At 45.6% G+C, this 17,513-nt stretch overlaps 1 protein-coding gene across 4 annotated transcripts in view; it reads left to right on the top strand.

Moving 5' to 3' along the window:
- KDM4B (lysine demethylase 4B) overlaps positions 1 to 17,513 on the top strand; it is a 94,615-nt gene that overhangs the window by 50,304 nt on the left and 26,798 nt on the right. For 2 of the 4 annotated variants that reach the window (XM_064637460.1, XM_064637458.1), the window contains exons 9-13: positions 4,963 to 5,159; positions 5,641 to 5,673; positions 9,529 to 9,698; positions 15,224 to 15,717; positions 16,896 to 17,016. In XM_064637460.1, coding sequence (XP_064493530.1) covers positions 4,963 to 5,159; positions 5,641 to 5,673; positions 9,529 to 9,698; positions 15,224 to 15,717; positions 16,896 to 17,016 — 1,015 coding nt within the window. The remainder of the gene's footprint in view (positions 1 to 4,962; positions 5,160 to 5,640; positions 5,674 to 9,528; positions 9,699 to 15,223; positions 15,718 to 16,895; positions 17,017 to 17,513) is intronic. The other 2 variants (XM_064637462.1, XM_064637459.1) reach the window with 1 other exon arrangement.

Here is a 17,513-nt window from a genome sequence, read left to right as displayed (position 1 = left end):
CACTGACTTCTCCTCTTGCAGTGCTGCGAGCTCTGAACCTCCTCCTGTGCTCTTCCAGCCTCTTCAGAGACACAGAACTCAGGTCCCTGTGGAGGTGATCCTCCCCCCTGCCCCCCTGTTTGTCTTGTGTGTCCTGGAGATGGATTCAGGAGCATCCTTACAGGTGTAAGGGAATGGTAAAACATAAAGGATTCCGGCAGAGGTTGCAAACAGGAAAAAGCAGAAATCTCCACGTCCTCTCCCAGCAGAAGCCTGATTCCCATTGGGATGGGTTGTTATTTTATTTGCCTGCAATGAAACAAGTCACACAGCATTTATATCATGTCTTAAACCAGAATCCTCTTATTAGGAGTGGGATGAGTCTCACTCCCCACTTGCCACTTACCCGACTCCTCTGCCCACAGAAATCCGCCTGGAAGCACGTTAAGGAAGCAGGCAAGGAGAAAGTGTGCCCTGCAGCCAGGGACCAGGGGGAGTCCATGGAAATCTTTGCCTAATTGTTTTGTTTATGAAGCTCTGGGAAGGGTTTCCAGTGGGTTTCCTAATGAACTGGTTTGTTGTTGAGACGATGCCGGTAATTACGCTGCAAACGGGGGGTCAAGACTCATCTTCCTCCCCACAAGCTTTCAACTACCAACCATTAAACACACAAACTCTGCAGCTGAGGTTTTTCCTTCTTCTCCTCCAAGTTTAACTCCTTATTTCCTTGCAGAATACCTGCCATTCATCTTTCAGGCTGAGTGGAAGGAAAAGGAAAGCGGAGCCCAAACTGGTTTGTTCCGTCCTATTGGATGAGCCTGAACTAGATCTCAACAACACACCTGGAATGTGGTGACAAACTGGATTCCTGCTTCAGAATATTGTTCTGGGAGGACTCTGTGCTCCTCCCAAAAGCTGAAACTCTCTCTTTTTTCCTGGAAATGCATGGAGAAAAGCTTAGGAGTGTTGTCTGCCTTAGCAATGTGTGTTCCTGTAACACACAGTGAGTTTCTCAGCTGCCTTTTGAGCAGAACCATCTCTCCTTCCCAGGAGCTTGCTTTTAGGCTTCATTGTTAGGAAAGGCTGATAGAAAAGCTTTAAGCAAAGATTTTTCCTCTGGCATTTAATAGCTGTAAGAACTTCAACTCTGAGCCTGGTGGGGTTCTTTCTATTTAAATTTCCATTAAGGCAAAAAAGACTCAGCTGTGTCTTATCAACTGATTTCATCTAAATAAGAAGGTTTTTTTTCCAGCAGAGCCAGAGGTGCCACTTCAAATATATAATTTTGGGGACTATGGAAAAGGCTTATTTTACATTAACTTTTTATATGTGATGAAAGTGCTGAGGTTCAGTTTAATGTTAATAGCTGGGAATTGAGAGAAATATCCTTAAATAAATAATGCTGGTGGTTGAAGTTGAATTAGTGCATTTTTCCATATATCATTTAATTTTATTACTTCAAGGAGACGGTAGTTTTATGTGACTGTTATTTTATATAGTTTTTTATATTTTATTTGTGGTTTTTTATGGTAGAGACTACTGCAAATAAGATAATGGTTGTGCATTCAACAGCCACAAATTTCCCACTATCAGTCTTGGAGTTAGAATTGATGGGACAGGTCTCCTGGTGTGGTCACACATTTTACCACAGGCTCCAAATTCGAGCAGCAGATAATAAAATAATAAGGAGAAGAAGAATGTTGGGTTTCTGGGTTGGAAAAGGGACTTAATGGTGCATTTCCTTACAGTATTTTTCCATGGGCTTGGATTGCAAGTTGCCTTTGCATGTGCTTATGGTTAGCAAAGGCATTAACTCATGGAAAAGGAGAGGGGAGGTTGGGAAGTCAAGTTGGGAAGTGAAGTTCCTGCAGATTTGGTGGCTGTGGAAAACCTTGTCTTGTTGCTCTTGTTCCCCTGTGACCAAAGGCAAAAAGGCAACTCAAAAACCGGGTTGATTTTTAGTTTGGATTTTTTTTTCCACTCCCATTTTCAGGACTTGCAGCTGCTCCTTGGAGATGCCAGTTATGAATATTCTGTTGTTCACTGTGTTGTTGGAGCTGTGGCTCTGCTGCTCCCAAGGAGCCTGGAGTGGGGGTCTGGCTGCCAACTGGAGAAGGACGAAGAAGAGACGGGATGAGACTTGATTAGATCCCAGAGATCCTTGAATTTCTCATTTGGACATGGAAGGTGGATCCTTCATGTGGCCATTTAGTGCAGGGCTGTGCTTTGGGTGATCCAAGTCACCCTGAAATCCTTCCCAGGGCTGCTGGTCTGTAGGAATTCTGTGAATTCCCAGACTGGGGCTTTGGGATTTGCTTTTGGCTCACGTGAAGAAAACAAGGTTTTGTGTCTCTCCCTAACGATGGTGTTTAAGTGTAGACATGTTCAATTTTATTCTTTTTTTTCCTATAAAGTTTAATCATAGTGGGATATAAAAGTGTTGGAGTTTGAGGGAATATGGAGGGACTTGTTCTGCAGAAATTAGGATAGGGATAGACAGAGATGGGGGGTGGAGACATAAAATCTGTTGGGAAATACATGTGTTTATGACCACAGTTAAATACTTGGAAAGAAATATAACTCTGTGGATATGGAAGGGGGAAGGCAATATGGGGAATTGGATGTCATTGCCAGGAAACACAGCCTTACCCTTTTTGTCCTGCTCTAATGGATTGGGGCAGGGAATTAATGGCAAAGGCAATTTCTTGCCCTTCTCTACCCCCAGTCTCCTCCTGATCCCCCCATTGTCCCTCTGCCACCCCTCACACCCACATGCACATTCCCTTTTCCAGCTGTATTGGAAGCATCTGCTGTACCAAGCAGCATTTCACTGCTGTCTGAGGGGAGGGGATGGAAAAATCTCCTGCCCATGATGGGAACATGGATATGACACAACTGCAGCAGCTGAGGAAATAAAACCGTGCGGGCCGGAAGAAGCCCCAGAGGAAAGAGGCTTTGTAAATTATTCATGCCTGCTGGTGTGAAAGCAATAGAATTAAATTAAAATTGAAGGATAAACATACATCATGGTAGATTTGTGTAAAGAAAGGAATTCAGCTACTGCAGAGGCTGCTGGGGGGGTGGGATGTGGCAGATGCAGCCCACGGAGTCAGCGCTCCGAGAGCTCGGGTGTGGGCTCTCCCTCATCCTTGTGTACACTTTTTGGGAGACTCTTAAGCTGCTGGTGGTTGGAAACTGCTCTGGAGACCTTTAGACCCCTGTGCCTTGGGATTTGCTGGGCTGGATTTGAAGGCATGACATGTGTGAGGACCTGTTGGTTCCGGGTCAGCGTCACAAAATGGACCCGTGTTCCCCTTTTAAGCCGCTTTTCATCCTCTGTGGAGGCTGAGGAGGTCAATCCCCAGAGCTCATTGCTGCTGTGTGCTGGGGTTGCTCCTCTGTGTTCCTCTTTGTAGCCCTGCACAGGTGCTTTTAAAATTTCTGAAGGAAAAATGAACTGAAAATCTGCTCAATCCAAATCCCTTAAGCCAGGATTGATGGAGGTGCCGCTGGGAAGCTCCTGCCTGGGCTGGAATTTGAAGCACAGGTGCCATCTGTGTTTTCCTGCCATGCTTTGGCCAAATTGCATTTCCAGCCTTTCTGCCCTGCACTATTTTTCATGAAATGAATGGAATTTTCCTGAAAATTCCTGTCCATAAATACTCCTTCCCACTCGGGTTACAGGAGCAGCAGAAGCAGCCAGAGGTCCTTGCAAAATGGAAAACAGGAGTTGGGAGGAAGTGGGATAGTGGAGAACTGTCCAGAAAGGCTCTTTTCTCTCTCTCTCAGGGGCTTCTTAACTACAGCCATAAATCTTTTAATAAAGGTGGTGAAAAGTGAAGGAAGAAAGGGAGAAACAGGTTTAATTTCAGGCATTTCTGTGAAGAGAATGGGTAGAATTGTTTTGAAAAGGTGTGAAGGAAGGGTGAAAAAACCCCCAAACCCGTCCTGCAAAGTGGCTCTAATTACCTCAACCTCAAAGTTGAAGCTCAATTTGGTGCAAGTTCACACCCTGCCAAGCTTTGCACCTTAGAGCAGGACTAAAAAGGGGCTCAGCTGCTCACAAAAGCAGAGCTGTGGTTGCAGCCCCCAGAGCCACGAGGGCATTGAGGGCTTCCTGTGTCCTTTCCCATCCTCTACCTTCCTTTGATTAAGTTTATAAAGACTAAATGCCCATTCACACTGAGATTGGTGTCCAGGCTGAGAATCCCCTGGGCTTCATCCCAGCAAATGGATATATCCAAGGAAAACCACTTGGGAGTAGCTTTATGTGGGCTTGTGCAATGGCCAGGGTGCAGTTCCAGGTTAGTTTTAATGAACATAAGCCAGTTGAGATGAATAATGTCCATTTTCTCCCACTACCCACATGCTTTAGGTGCAGGTTGGGCTTCTTGTTGTAGCTTTATTTCTCAGCTCTTGCACAGGATTGATGTGCCATGTCATGATGTGTCATTATGAAGTTTAACTGCCCTGTTCTCCAGGTTAGTCTTTTGTTCCTCTAAGGCTTTTTTTCCCCCAGTTATGAAGTGATATCAATAATATCTTTTCAGCCAGAGACAGGCTAATGGAGGGGACGTGGGTGCCAGGTCACACTCTGGCCTGGTCTGGATCTGACAAAGTAATTGCTGTCTAATGACTGCAGGACAGTGGATGAGCAGAGTGTCAGCCACCAGAAAGCCTGTTGGTGGCCTTAGAGGGAGAACAAAATGCTTGGGAAAAGTCTTCAACTCCCCTTGGAGAGTGTGGCAGCTTTGCTGCCTCTGCTTTGCCAAGAGCAGGTGGAGTCGATGCTTTCCATGGAGCTGGAACACCCAACACCCATCAAAGTGATTCCTGGCATTGACCCTTCCCAATAACCCTCTGCAGGCCTTACAGCCAACACTGGGGAGGGTTAATTTACCTCTGGAGAAAGGGAAACTTTGGCTGGTGAGGTGAGAGAAGTCCCTCAGAGTGACGTGTCCTGTGTTGGGGGGTCTCTTGCAGTGCACGTGCCGCAAGGACATGGTGAAGATCTCCATGGATGTGTTTGTGAGGGTCCTGCAGCCAGAACGATATGATTTATGGAAACAAGGCAAAGACATTGCTGTCCTGGACCACATGAAACCCACAGCTCTGACCAGCCCAGAACTGGATGCCTGGAATGAGACAAAGGCAGAGCTGAAGGCAAAATTGCTCCGCAGGTAAAGAGAAAACAGTCGTCGTGTCTGAGCCCTTTGATTCTAATTGCTAAGATTTTAAATGCCATAATTCTTAGTTTGAGATAGTTCAAACTCTTTTTTTTCTCCTCCCTTTGTTCTCTTTATACAATACCTCTTGTAATTTGTCGTGGGTAATGTGTCCCTCATTGTTCTCTTCCCTTTAAATGTTATAAAAGCACATATTCTCCAAAGTAGGACACCGGGTGCCCCCTCACATCTCATCTTCTCCTGGAAGACAAAAAATCTATGGTAAACATTTAGAGCTTCACTTATCAGAAGGCAGGAAGGGAAAAAAAAAAAAAAAGCCCCCCTGGTTGCAAAAGGGATTTTATGCATGCCTTTCTGTGCTTCCTTTGATCTGTCTTAATTTTCTCCAAGTCTGTGGGTTTTGTGTGTTAACAGCATGCTTGGAGTGGAAAATTTGGCATGCTAACCTTTTCCTGTTGGAATCTTGCTTTTATAGGATAGGAGATGAGGAAGAGGACAACAAACACCGGTAGGTGACTTCCCTCATCACCTTCAATCACTTCATTCTTTCTCCTGTCAAGTTCTTCTTAAAATAGTAACTCTTGGAGGTGTTTGCCTTTTTTTCCCTGAGTTTTTTCACATCACCTTCTTTGAAAGCCCCCAGGAAATCTCTGGGCATCGAGGTTTCTCTTGGTTTGGTGTAGTTTTCTGTGACCTCTTGTGTCATTGGAGACCCTCAACTGTCTCGTGCCTGCTCTGGTTTTCATTCTGGAGTTAATCTGCTGAACTAGCAGGGGGGTGATGATAACTGGTTGTGGATGAGGGCAACTCATAAAAGCATAAAAATGCTGCTGCTGACTCAGAGTAGAATTGAACTGGAGGGGTTTGAACATTGGCTGGTGGTGGGAGAACTTCCCTTCCTCCTCAAGTTTACTTGAAGAATGAGATTCTGTATTTTAAGGTGTTGAGGTAAAGTGTGTGCCCTTCCATATGCTCCCATATCCTACTTTTTTACATCTTTCTCATCCCACTTACAGTGCAGCACATGCTTTCTTTCTGCTCTCATCTAGCATTTGTTGAATTCCTGGTTGAGAGCATTGGCAGGCTCTGGAAATTGTGTTGCTTCATCCACTTGTAATATTCTGCTGGTAATTTCAGTTCCAGTATCACTGCTTGGAAATCCAGGGGGAAAAAAAGTGTTAAATAAGTTCCTGGGGCCATCTTTGATGTGGACTCTGAGTAACAATTTAAAAACCTAATAACTGGACGATAGCTGATGTATTTTTTAGGCATTTTATCAGAGAAAGAGACACTTTTAGTAGTGTGTTATCTTTCTTTCTCCATCACTGCTGTTCATCTTCCAGAAGTTTCAGTCACCCAGTGAGCCCTGGACTGGGGCTCCTGTGACTTGTGTTCCCTACATGAAGTATTTTGTCCAGTATTATTTTACAAATGCTGAAATGGAAAGGTGTGTTCCCCACTAAATCCATGCTCCCAAAGACACAATAAATATGGCATTTGGCAGATGTCTGACCTCTGCAATATTGCTCTGCCCCACAGGTTATATTCCTAAGATGTTTGCAGCTATTCCTTCTATAATGAGCTTCAGGAAAAGCAGTGCAATCTCAGTCAGAAAGTTGCCATTTGTGCTCTCTGGGCAATGACTGAACTCCAGTGGGTCCCTGGAGCTTTTCCTTCCTCATCTGGAAATTGGGAATCTCTTTGCTGCCTGTCACTGTTAAGGGTTACTTATATATCTAAATATTTGCACAGTGTAAGGTACTGTATGAACACCAAGGATTATTTTCCCTCAGCAGAGAAGCCTCTCTCTCAACTTGAGCCTATTGCAAAAGATCCAGGTACATTTTTTCCTTATCTCTTCAGTGTTGCCTGGATTATTTCAGTATTATCCTGAAGCAGTTTTGAAGCTGTTCAATACTCCTTAGCAGTACTTTCTCTCCTGTGCTTATGTCTTTCCAAGACATCATTTTACTTGAAGCCTGATTTTTCTCAGCAGGATGGAGGGAAGGGATTCACCTCTGCCCAAACCTCTTCACAGTTGTAGCTACTTAATTTAAGTCACTTTGTGGTCTGTTCTTCAAAGAGTACAAACGCTGCTTTTTTGTCAGCTCTCCTGGAAAATGGAGCTTTTAAACTCTGCAGAGATGTGTTATTTCTTCTCTGAGGTCAGTCAGACTTAGTTACCTTGAAAAACTCAACTTTGTTTACTTTGTGGCTTCAGCAAGAGACTGTTTTTAGTCCAGTCCAGTCCCCCACAGCCCATTTCTGGTGTGTGAATTCTGGCAGACCCAGAACAGCTTCACCTGGGAAGCTGCTCAGCCTTCAGCCTGCAGTTCTGGAAGCAGTTTCTTTAAATGTAGAGCTTCCTGCCTCTCTTCCCCACAACTCCAGAGTGAGAAGAGCACTGCCAGAAGATCTTTTTTTTTCTTTTTTGGCTCCTGTGAGTATTTTATCTCCTGTGAGCATAAAGCTTTGTGCTGTCATTTTTGCCTGGCATTTCCACCCCACAGGAATAAAACCCCCTTTCCTAAAACCACCCTTTGCCACCACTCTGATGCTTTCTGCAGCTGCAAAAAAAGTTCCAGCTGCAATGACAGAGTCTCACAGCTTTATTTTCTCCTCCCACCTGCCTTTCCTCCCCCTCCAGGGAAGGTGATGTGGACTTGGAATCTGGGTGAAGAGCAAAGCTGATCCTTTTGGGTTCAGCTCTGTGTTCCTGCTAATGACTGTCTTGCAGGTGTGAAGGCAACATCTATACTTGGAGAGCCACCATATGCTCAGAGTCTGGCAATTAGAAATCTCTGTGCATATGGATCAACCTGCTTTTCTATTCATCTTCCATCTCAGGTGGAAGTTTTTTTTCTCCCTCCTTTGGCAGTTACCTGATTAAGGGCCCTTAATTCTGTTGTGCTGCAAATCTAATTAGCAGCTGAATTTCTGGGCTCTGAGGATGGGAAGCTGAATTTCAGCTTTTCTACATTTTTAGGCAGTGGTTGTGTTTGACTGTTTGTCACACCCCCCCCCAAAAAAAGTGTCTCCATGCTAAAAATGGGGTAAAAATGACAAGTTTCTGGATCAGCCTCTTTTGAAAAGAGAGCATGTTAGACTTAAACCCAAAATTCAAGGAGCTATTGGATGGGTTCTGTAAAAACATTGGACTGGGACTGGCTGGGATGGAGTTGCTGGGAATTGTGGCTACACCACTGCTCAGAAGGCTCTGATGGTTTTGGTTTCACTGGCACAGTGTCAAGGCTTTATGTTCCCCCCCTCTGTGGGGTGGGTGAGAGATGGGGAGGGGACCCAGCTGGGAGAGCTGGCCCAGAGTGGCCAAAGGGAGCTTCTGTGCCATAAAATGGGATGGGGAGCAATAAAAACTGGGGGAGAGAGGAAGAAGGAGGGGTTTGGCTTCTGGGGTGGGGGTGGTTTGGAGCCTGGCTGGGCACTGCTCTGCCTGGGGGACACGGTGAGTGCATTTCCTGGGCTTATTTCTTTCTCTTTTCATCCTTCCCTCTTTCCTTCACCTGCATTTGTCTGGACTTACAAGTTTTCTGGCTCTTTTTCTTCCTGTTTTCCCTCCCTGACCCTCTTGAGCAGTGGGGAGGGAGTGTCTGGGTGGGTGCTTGGCTTCCTTCAGTTCCCAACCAAAAAAAATCTCATCCTGACTTCTGAATTTGCATTTTTCTTTGCATTGTGGCTGCTGTAATCTCTTTTTCTTAGTGGCATTGACTTTAAAAAGAATGAACAGCACTGCTATTGGCTCATTAGTATTAGTCTGATCACATTAATATACCTATTTTTTAGTTAGATTTCTTCGAGGCCTTGGACCTTGTGAATTATACCACTGAATAATCATAGTCTGCCTATTGATTTTGCTCTGAACATTCATTATAGTGTGTTTTTTAGGAACTGGCAGTGCTGGGAGATGATGCTTTGCAGGCTTCCAGCAGTTTGCCAAAGGGAAGCATGGCCAGAATGAACTGAAATAATGGAATGGAGGCAGAGGATGAAAGAGAGATTTAAACAAGTTTTCCTCTGTATTTTGAAATACAAGCAAAATAGATTTAAAACCACAATTAAAATCACTTTGACTGCAGCTTGTGAGCTTACATTAGTGATGGTGGGAAAAAGCTCTTCAGGAAACCCAGACAATTAATGGCTGCAAGAATGGATCTTAAATGTTGTGTTATGCAAGGTTCATCTGCTCCCTTTCAGATATCTCCTTTGCCCTGTAGCTATTTTAACTACCTTCTGTTTTCACTCCAAAGAAGATCCTTTTGTTTTGGATTCAGCTTTTTTAAGGCAGTGATGGTTTTCTGTATTGAAGGCTGTGCTTTCATGTCAAATCCCACTTTTGTACTTCCAGGTCTCACAGAAAAAGGAGTCAGCACAGGAGACACAAAACAGAGGATCAGAAGTCTCTGGGGGATGTCATGGCCATTGAAACTGCCCTGGAAGACGTGAAAGTAAAAGAGGAGCTGAAAAGAGGGACAGACCTGGAGGAAGAGGAGAGAAGCAAAGGGATTGAGGGAGAAGGTGAGGGCCCTGCTCACTGCTGGTAGTGAAGAGTTGGGGCAAGTTATCTCTCTAAAAACACCTCTGTAAATAACTTCTGTGCTGCTGTTTATTTCTGTTGAAATATCAGCAGAGTTTTTCCCAGGATTAAATCTGTGCTCCCTGCAATCCACCATCACTCACAGCAGCAGCTGATTTTTCCCTCTCTTTAAGGATTCAGTCCCAATAGCTTTCTTGGTAAGGTTTGAAAATATGAGAGGTTTGTAAAAATATATATTATGGGAGGAATATTTTAAAAAAATATTTCGTAGGGAAACAAATAAAATATATTTTTGCATCCTTCTGGTGGAGAGGATTGATTTGTGCACTGCCTTGTGCAATTCATCTTTCCTCTTTCCCTCCCTTTATTCCCATTTCTCACAGGCTGAATCCAGGGAGCTTTAGGTTGGGAGGGATCCTCAGCTGCTGACACGAGTCCCACTTGGGTTTCTTCAAGTCCAGCTGGAGCAGGGAAGCTTTTCAGCTTTCTTTGCCTGGCTGAAATGAAAACCAGTCCATGACAGCTCCCAGTCCTTTGGGATTTCTCCTGCACATGGTTATTCCCAAGGCCTGAACTCACCCATGGAGCAGGAGGCTCTTTCTGTGACACCTTTTTTCTTGGCTGTGTAGCAAAAGTTGCAATTTTTGCTGGGAAAAAGCTGATTTTTTCCCCCCCTAACGTGTGTGGTTGAGTGGTTGCTGTGTCTGATCCACTCCCTCCTTGAGGCTTCTCCGAGAAGTGAATTAATTTTAATCTATTGTGTACATTCCATTATTTGTTTAGCACTTGGAGAAACTGATGCTGCAAAGTGTTTAGAGAACCTTGATAATGATCTTAAAGGAAATCTATGGAAGCTCTGGGAAGAGAATTGAGGGCTTTGTTCAGTTCCAGAGCCTCTTAACTAGACAGTGTATTTTCTCTTTTCAGGGGGAATCAGGGGTTGGAGAATCATTGTTGCACAGAGCAGCAGCACAGTGCAGACACTTAATTTCTATTGCCCTGAGCCTGGAAGCAGCAGCAGTGTGTTAAATTGTCTGCTCTGAGCTCTTGTACAAGTTTAACACTTGATGCTTGGAATAAATGGCCCGAAAATGCTGATTTTTCTTCGGAGACAAGAGATAAGTGACAGGGACAGATCTGAGATCATTAGAATGGCCAAGGAACAATAAAAACTCTGTTCTAGCTGAATAGGTTCCAAATCATACACTTCCACTACATCTTAAGAGCTCTTTAACTCTTAGCTCAGGAGGGAAAAGCTGATTTTCAGCACCACTGCAGCAAGTGCCACTGGAACAGGCTTGGTGTGGCTGTTAGCAAATATACAGCTTTCTCACTGCAATATAGCAATTAAATCCCAATGGCTTCTCTAGTTTTCCACATCCTGCTGCCTCTCACAAGTGTCTTAGGGTTTCATCTTGAAAAAAGAAAAGAGCATCTGCTTGGATGGTCCTGCTCGTGGCAATTCAGCTCCCCCCCCACCTCCTTCCCTTCCTTTCTTTATTCTCTAGTTTTAATTTGGCTTGATTTTCTGTTTACACCAGTAGAGATGACCTTGAGAAAGGAGGAAGAAGGAGATTTCAGAGTAATCAGGGTTTCAAAGTACGTCTTGTGCTTCGTGCTGGTTATTTGGACAAGCTGAGTATTTATAACTCGAGGTTTTCAGGATTTCTGACCCAGATCCCTTAACAGTGCTTTGTTTTGGTTTTTGTGACTCAGCTTTACATTCATAATTTATTATGTTGCTATTAATATATTCAGAACTCTTAGCAGGTTGTCTTGGGACACGAGAAAGGAGAGTCTTTAGTCTCTGCTGTTCTCCTGGGGTGCTGAGCAGCAGAAATCTCTCCTGTGAGTCAGCAGGTGTTGCCTGTGGTGCTGTGCCTGGTAAGAGTCCTGCAGACTGGGCTACAAACCTTCCCTCTGGTGCTGAAATCCATTTCTAACTGTCTCTGCCCCATCCCAGCAGATGTTGCTGCAATGGAGGAATTCCAGGCTCCTGTAGCATCTTTTTATAATCCTGTTGCCCAAAGCTGTGGTGTGGGGTCCTATGGAAGGGGTTTGATTTCTTCACCAAAACCCCTTCCCCTCAAAGATATCACAGAATCCCTGGATTTTTGAGGTTGGAAAAGACCTCCAAGGTCATGGAGTCCAACCTTTGATCCCACCTTGTCCCCCAGCCCAGAGCACTCAGTGCCACATCCAGTCCTTCCTTGGACACCTCCAGGGGTGGGGACTCCAAACCTCCCTGGGCAGCCCCTTCCAGTGCCTGAGCACCCCTTCCATGGAGAAATTCCTCTTGATGTCCAACCTGACCCTCCCCTGGCACAGCTTGAGGCTGTTTCCTCTTGTCCTGTCCCTTGTTCCCTGGGAGCAGAGCCCGACCCCTCTGGCTCCAACCTCTTTCCAGGGAGCTGCAGAGCCAGAAGGTCCCCCCTGATCCCCCTTTTCTCCAGGCTGAGCCCCCCCTGCTCCCTCAGCTGCTCCTCAGCTTTCCTGAGCTCTGTCCATTATTTCCCATTATCCCTGGACACTTCTCCCCATGACCCCACATTGTCACACGTGTTTTCCAGCTCTGCTACACGAGGAAGGACAGCAAAGACCTTCCTCTGTTAACCTACAATGGATTTGTGCAGATCCCTTTCCTTCCTAGAAATGTTCAGGACAGCCAAGACAGGCACTTGGAATTTTACCTCCCTTTCCCCTGGCTTCTGATTCTATAGATTCACTTGCAAACTCGTTTGTTCATCTTAATGCAAAGACTTTTAAGCCCAGTTCTACGTGCCAGCTGCTGTCAAATTACCCTTTAGAAGTCAATAAAGCTGGTGAATGGCATTTGTGGTGTTGTTGGGGAGAGAATTCTCAGAGTGTATAGAGAGTAAATATGATCTGGTTTTGTGCAACTGGGGAGAAATCCAATTTGCCTTTCATTCACTGGGTTTGTTTCTCTAAGGAAATTCAATATTCCTTTCTCTGTGATAGAACAAACCAGTTTATCTGAGGGACTGCCTACACAAGCACAGCTATAATTATTTGGGCTGGACTTGTTCCCATGTTTATAAGTTAGTGTAAATAAAGTCATCCCAGAGCAGACTTCTGGGAAATGCTGAGGCTGAGGTATTCCCTGGAAGATTTCAGCAGGGATATTGGCACTTTATCTCATTGTTGGGTTGTTCACCCTTCCTCCTGCAGACACCTTGTTTTTGTGTGATGGTTTGTCTGGTTTTCCATTTACTGGGTTTGACTGGTCAGGTTTGGGGGAGTAGTGGAAGGGTCTTAGTAGGATGGGGTTGGTGAAACATCATTTTTGGGGTGTCACCAGCTCTTCCTCCCATCCTGTTATGGGAAATGACCTTTTGTCACAGCATCTGGAGGTGGAAACCAATCTCCTCTGGAATCAGTGGAGCCCTGGCCTCTGCCTGTGAGCATCTCTGGTTTCCCTGCCTTTGGGGGAACTGGTGACTCCATCCCTGGAGTGAGGGAGGAGCTGGGCAGTGGGAACACACATCATGGCAGAGGGAAGAGGGGAAGGCAGCTCCTCTCCTAACCTGAGACACTCCCTCAGTGGCCAACAGGACTTTTAACCACTGCTGGAAAATCAGTGTGTGGTTCCCATAACAGAGTTCCATTGAGAAGAGAGGTGGGGAGACTTTTATGGACCTTTTATGATGATATTGGGATGTTTATCTGTTCCAGAAGTGTTGTCAGAGCCATGTGAGAGACCTGTACAGATCAAATGAGTGACAGTGAGCTGGGAGAAACAGGGGCAGTGTAAAGGATGTCTCAGTATCCCGTGCTGGTGTGGGGTCTGTAACAGGCTTAGCTCAGTGCTCTGCCTGATTTATGCTTTAAAGGCATCTTTTAAAGAGACTTTACAGCAGAAATCTCCTGGTAATAATGATTCAGGTGTCTTTGTTCAATTCTTCATTTCCTGGGGCTGTTGAGCACGTTGACACACACTATTACCCAGATAAGAGCTGGGCTTGCAAATAAAGGGAGGACCAGAGGTTTAGCACAATATGATACAGAATGGGGGCCTCCAAACTTTTTTGATTGCACCTCCTTATCAGCAAAACAAAAATTGAGCACACTTCCTGATGTATGTCTTTATTTATATACTTACTTCTTTATATATAGCACAGAAATACCCAGGTACACTTGTATTTCTGTGCTGATATGTCTGTTATAGACATAGAGAAAAGCAGAGATTTAAAAAAGGAAGACCTAAAGATAAAAGAAACCCTACTCTAGAGATATATTTTATTTTGTTAACAGTACAAAAATATTTCCTTCCTGCACCCCAGTGGATGGTTTTGTGCCCCCAACTTTGGAGGCTGCTGATACAAAATACTTGAAATACAGAGTCAGGGCTAATGTAATAAATGACATGAGTTCTGGCACACTGTCCAGTTTCTTAGGGATTTAGATATTTTTCCCTCCAGGAAACATTCATTTTGGCAGCCTTTCTGCTCCAGTCAAGAATTTAATAGTCCATAGAAATGACACAAGTCTTTTCTTTGTAATGTGGGCTTCTCTAGGGCAGTGCTGAGGCACAGCTGGATGTCTGCAGCTCTCAGGGGGCCTGTTGGAGAGGAATAATCCCTGATGGAGCATGTTAGAGGAATAATTCCAGGGTGGGACATGATAGAGGAATAATGCCAGGGTGGGACATGATAGAGGAATAATGCCATGATGGGATAAGAGCAATAATGCCATAGTGGGACATGTTAAAACAATAATGCCATGGTGGGACATGTTAGAGCAATAATATGAGGATTGTTACATGTTAGAGCAATAATTGCAGGATGGGATATGTTAGAGGAATAAAGCCATGATGGAACATGTTAGAGGAGTAATGCCATGATGGGATAAGAGCAATAATGCCATGGTGGGACATGTTAGAGCAATAATTGCAGGATGAGATATGTTAGAGGAATAATGCCATGATGGGATATATTAGAGCAATAATGCCATGATGGGGTATATTAGAAGAATAAAGCCATGATGGGACATGTGAGAGGATAATGCCATGATGGAGCATGTTAGAGGAATAATGCCAGGATGAGACATGTTAGAGCAATAATTGCAGGATGGGATATATTAGAAGAATAAAACCATGATGGGACATGTTAGAGGATAATGCCGTGATGGGATATGTTAGAGGAATAAAGCCATGATGGGACAGGTTAGAGCAATAATGCCATGACAGGATATGTTAAAGGAATAATTGCAGGATGGGATATGTTAGAGGAATAAAGCCATGATGGAATATGTTAAAGGAGTAATGCCATGATGGGATATATAAGAGGAATAATGCCATGATGGGACAGGTTAGAGCAGTAATGCCATGATGGAGCATGTTGGAACAATAATGATGGGACATGTTAGAGCAATAGTGCCATGGTGGGACAGGTTAGCCCAGCACTGGAGCTCTTTGTTGAAAGGAGGGAAACAGTAAATATTGGCTCTTGGCCCAGGAGCTCACTGTTGCCTTGTTCTCTTGAAACAGGGGAGTGCAAAGCAAAGGCCCGTCCTCCCAAAGTGAAAGGCGAGAGGAAGAAGAAGCACCTTTTCCATCAGCACCAGCACCACCTGCAAGCCCCTCAGCCCCCCGTGCAGCCCCCAGTGCCACCCCCAGCCCCGCAGCAGCAGCAGCTGGCAGAGGGCGAGGCGGTGGCAGCGCGGCCACCGGTGCCCCCGGTGCCCCCGGCGCCGGCCACGGCGGAGAAGAACCTGCCCCCGGGCCCCCTGAACATCATCCAGCCCTCGGAGGCGCCGGTGGAGGAGGAGGATTTCAAACCCAGGCCCATCATCCCCATGCTCTACGTGGTGCCCAGGACCAAGAAGGTGGTGTTCGACAAGGAGCGCATGTCCTGCCAGCAGGCCTTCGAGCAGTTCGCCACCCAGAAGAGCCTGGGCTGGAGGGAGCAGGCAGTGCCCCTGGAGAGCCCTGGGAAGGAGGAGGAGAATGCAGAGCCAGCAGCCCCAGAGGTCACTGCAGAGGTCAGTGATTGGCAGCTTTCCATGAGCAAGCACTGTAAGGTTTGCTGGTTTGAAGCAGTAACTTGTTGTGATGAGAGGAGTCCACAGTTGTTGTCCCATCCCTGGAAGTGTCCAAGGCCAGGTTGGGTGGGGCACCCTGGTCTAGTGAAAGGTCTCTCTACTCTTCCTGAAGAATCTCCATGACCTTCAAGGCCCTTCCCAACCCAAGCCATTCTCTGATTCCATGATTGTTTCTGAGCCTCCAGTGGAATAGTGCCGTGCTGGGGAGCCACAGGAGAGAGGGAGAGAGGGAATATTTTTACAGGGCTTTTACAGGGAGAGAGGGAATGTTTTCTCACAGTTCAGTCTGTGGTTCAGTTCAGGATGGGGAGCTCCTGGGATGAGGGCTTTTACAGGGGGAGAGGGAATAATTTCTCACAGTTCAGTCTGTGGTTCAGTTCAGGATGGGGAGCTCCTGGGATGAGGGTGAATGTACTTAGTGTTGACTGGGAAATGGGGCAGTGGGTCCAGTACAATGTAAATATGCTGGAATGTTCTAGGAAAATGTTTCTGGTCCTGTGTGCCCTGTACATGCACACCACAAGGGTATGTAGTGATAGAACAAAGGGTGAAGGTTTCCCACTGCCAGAGGGCAGAGTTGGATGGGTTATTGGGAAGGAATTCTTCCCTGTGAGGGTGGAGAGGCCCTGGAACAGATTATCCAGAGAAGGTGTAGCTGCCCCATCCCTGGAAGTGTCCAAGGCCAGGTTGGACAGGGCTTGGAGCAACCTGGGATAGCACAAGCTGTCACTGCCCATGGCAGGGGGTGGGACTGGATGTGTTTTAAAGTCCCTTCCAACTCAACCCATTCCGGGATTTGATGATCCATAATTTTCATGAAGTTCCCAGCTGTGTATGTGATTGACCAGACTTTTCATTAGCAAATTGAATTGGCAGCTTGCAGATGTTCTGAGCCTGTTCTGACTGGAAGAAAACTCTGTAGTTTACCCAACTTCTGGAGAGTTAGTGTTGGCTTTTATCAGCTACAGGAACTGGCTCAGAAAACTGAAGCGTTTCAGCCAAAAGGCATTGAAAAGTTTGCTGTGTGGATTTCAGAACCCTTTTTGACAAGAGTTCTGCCTCTCTTGTCCTGTTCCCTCCTTTGGGAGGCCCATCCAGCTTGTTCTGCTTCCTTCCAGACTGCTTCTGCTTTCTCCAAAATGAAGATGGAGATCAAGAAGAGTCGTCGTCACCCCCTGGGCAAACCCCCGACCCGCTCCCCGCTGTCCGTGGTCAAACAGGAGACCTCAAGTGATGAGGGTGAGTGAGCACCACCAGGAATGTTTGTCTTGCCTGATCCACAGAATTCCTGAAGCCATTCCCATAACTGGGTGCCCTGAAACTTTGTGTGTTCCACTTCACTGGTGGAAAATGCAGTGTGTTCCCATTTTGATAACCCAGCTGGAAACAAAACTCCTCCGTGGGAGGTGTTCCCTTCTCACCTCCCACCCTTTTTTTTTTTTCCTCTCAAGAAAAATATTTTGCTGGCTGCAAAGTGAGGCAGCATTTTGGGCAAAGGGAAAAGAGAGTTCACAGAAAATTGCATCTTAAAGGAAAAGCTCCGTGTTGGATATTGGAGTGGAATGAGATCTTGGAAGGCAGTGGAGGTCAGGCCTGCTCTTGTGTGTGTGGGGAGAGTTAATTCTAACCTTTTAAAGGCTTTTAATTCATGTCAGTGTTGGGGCCCAACTTTTCTTGGCAGATGCAGAAATGAGAATTCAAGTCTGTCAGTGCTTAACTGCACATCACTGATCCTT

Source organism: Pseudopipra pipra, chromosome 27 (genome assembly GCF_036250125.1).
Source record: "Pseudopipra pipra isolate bDixPip1 chromosome 27, bDixPip1.hap1, whole genome shotgun sequence".
NCBI lineage: Eukaryota > Metazoa > Chordata > Aves > Passeriformes > Pipridae > Pseudopipra > Pseudopipra pipra.
Note: the sequence above shows the minus strand (reverse complement) of the source record. Positions and strands in the feature narration are given on the sequence as shown.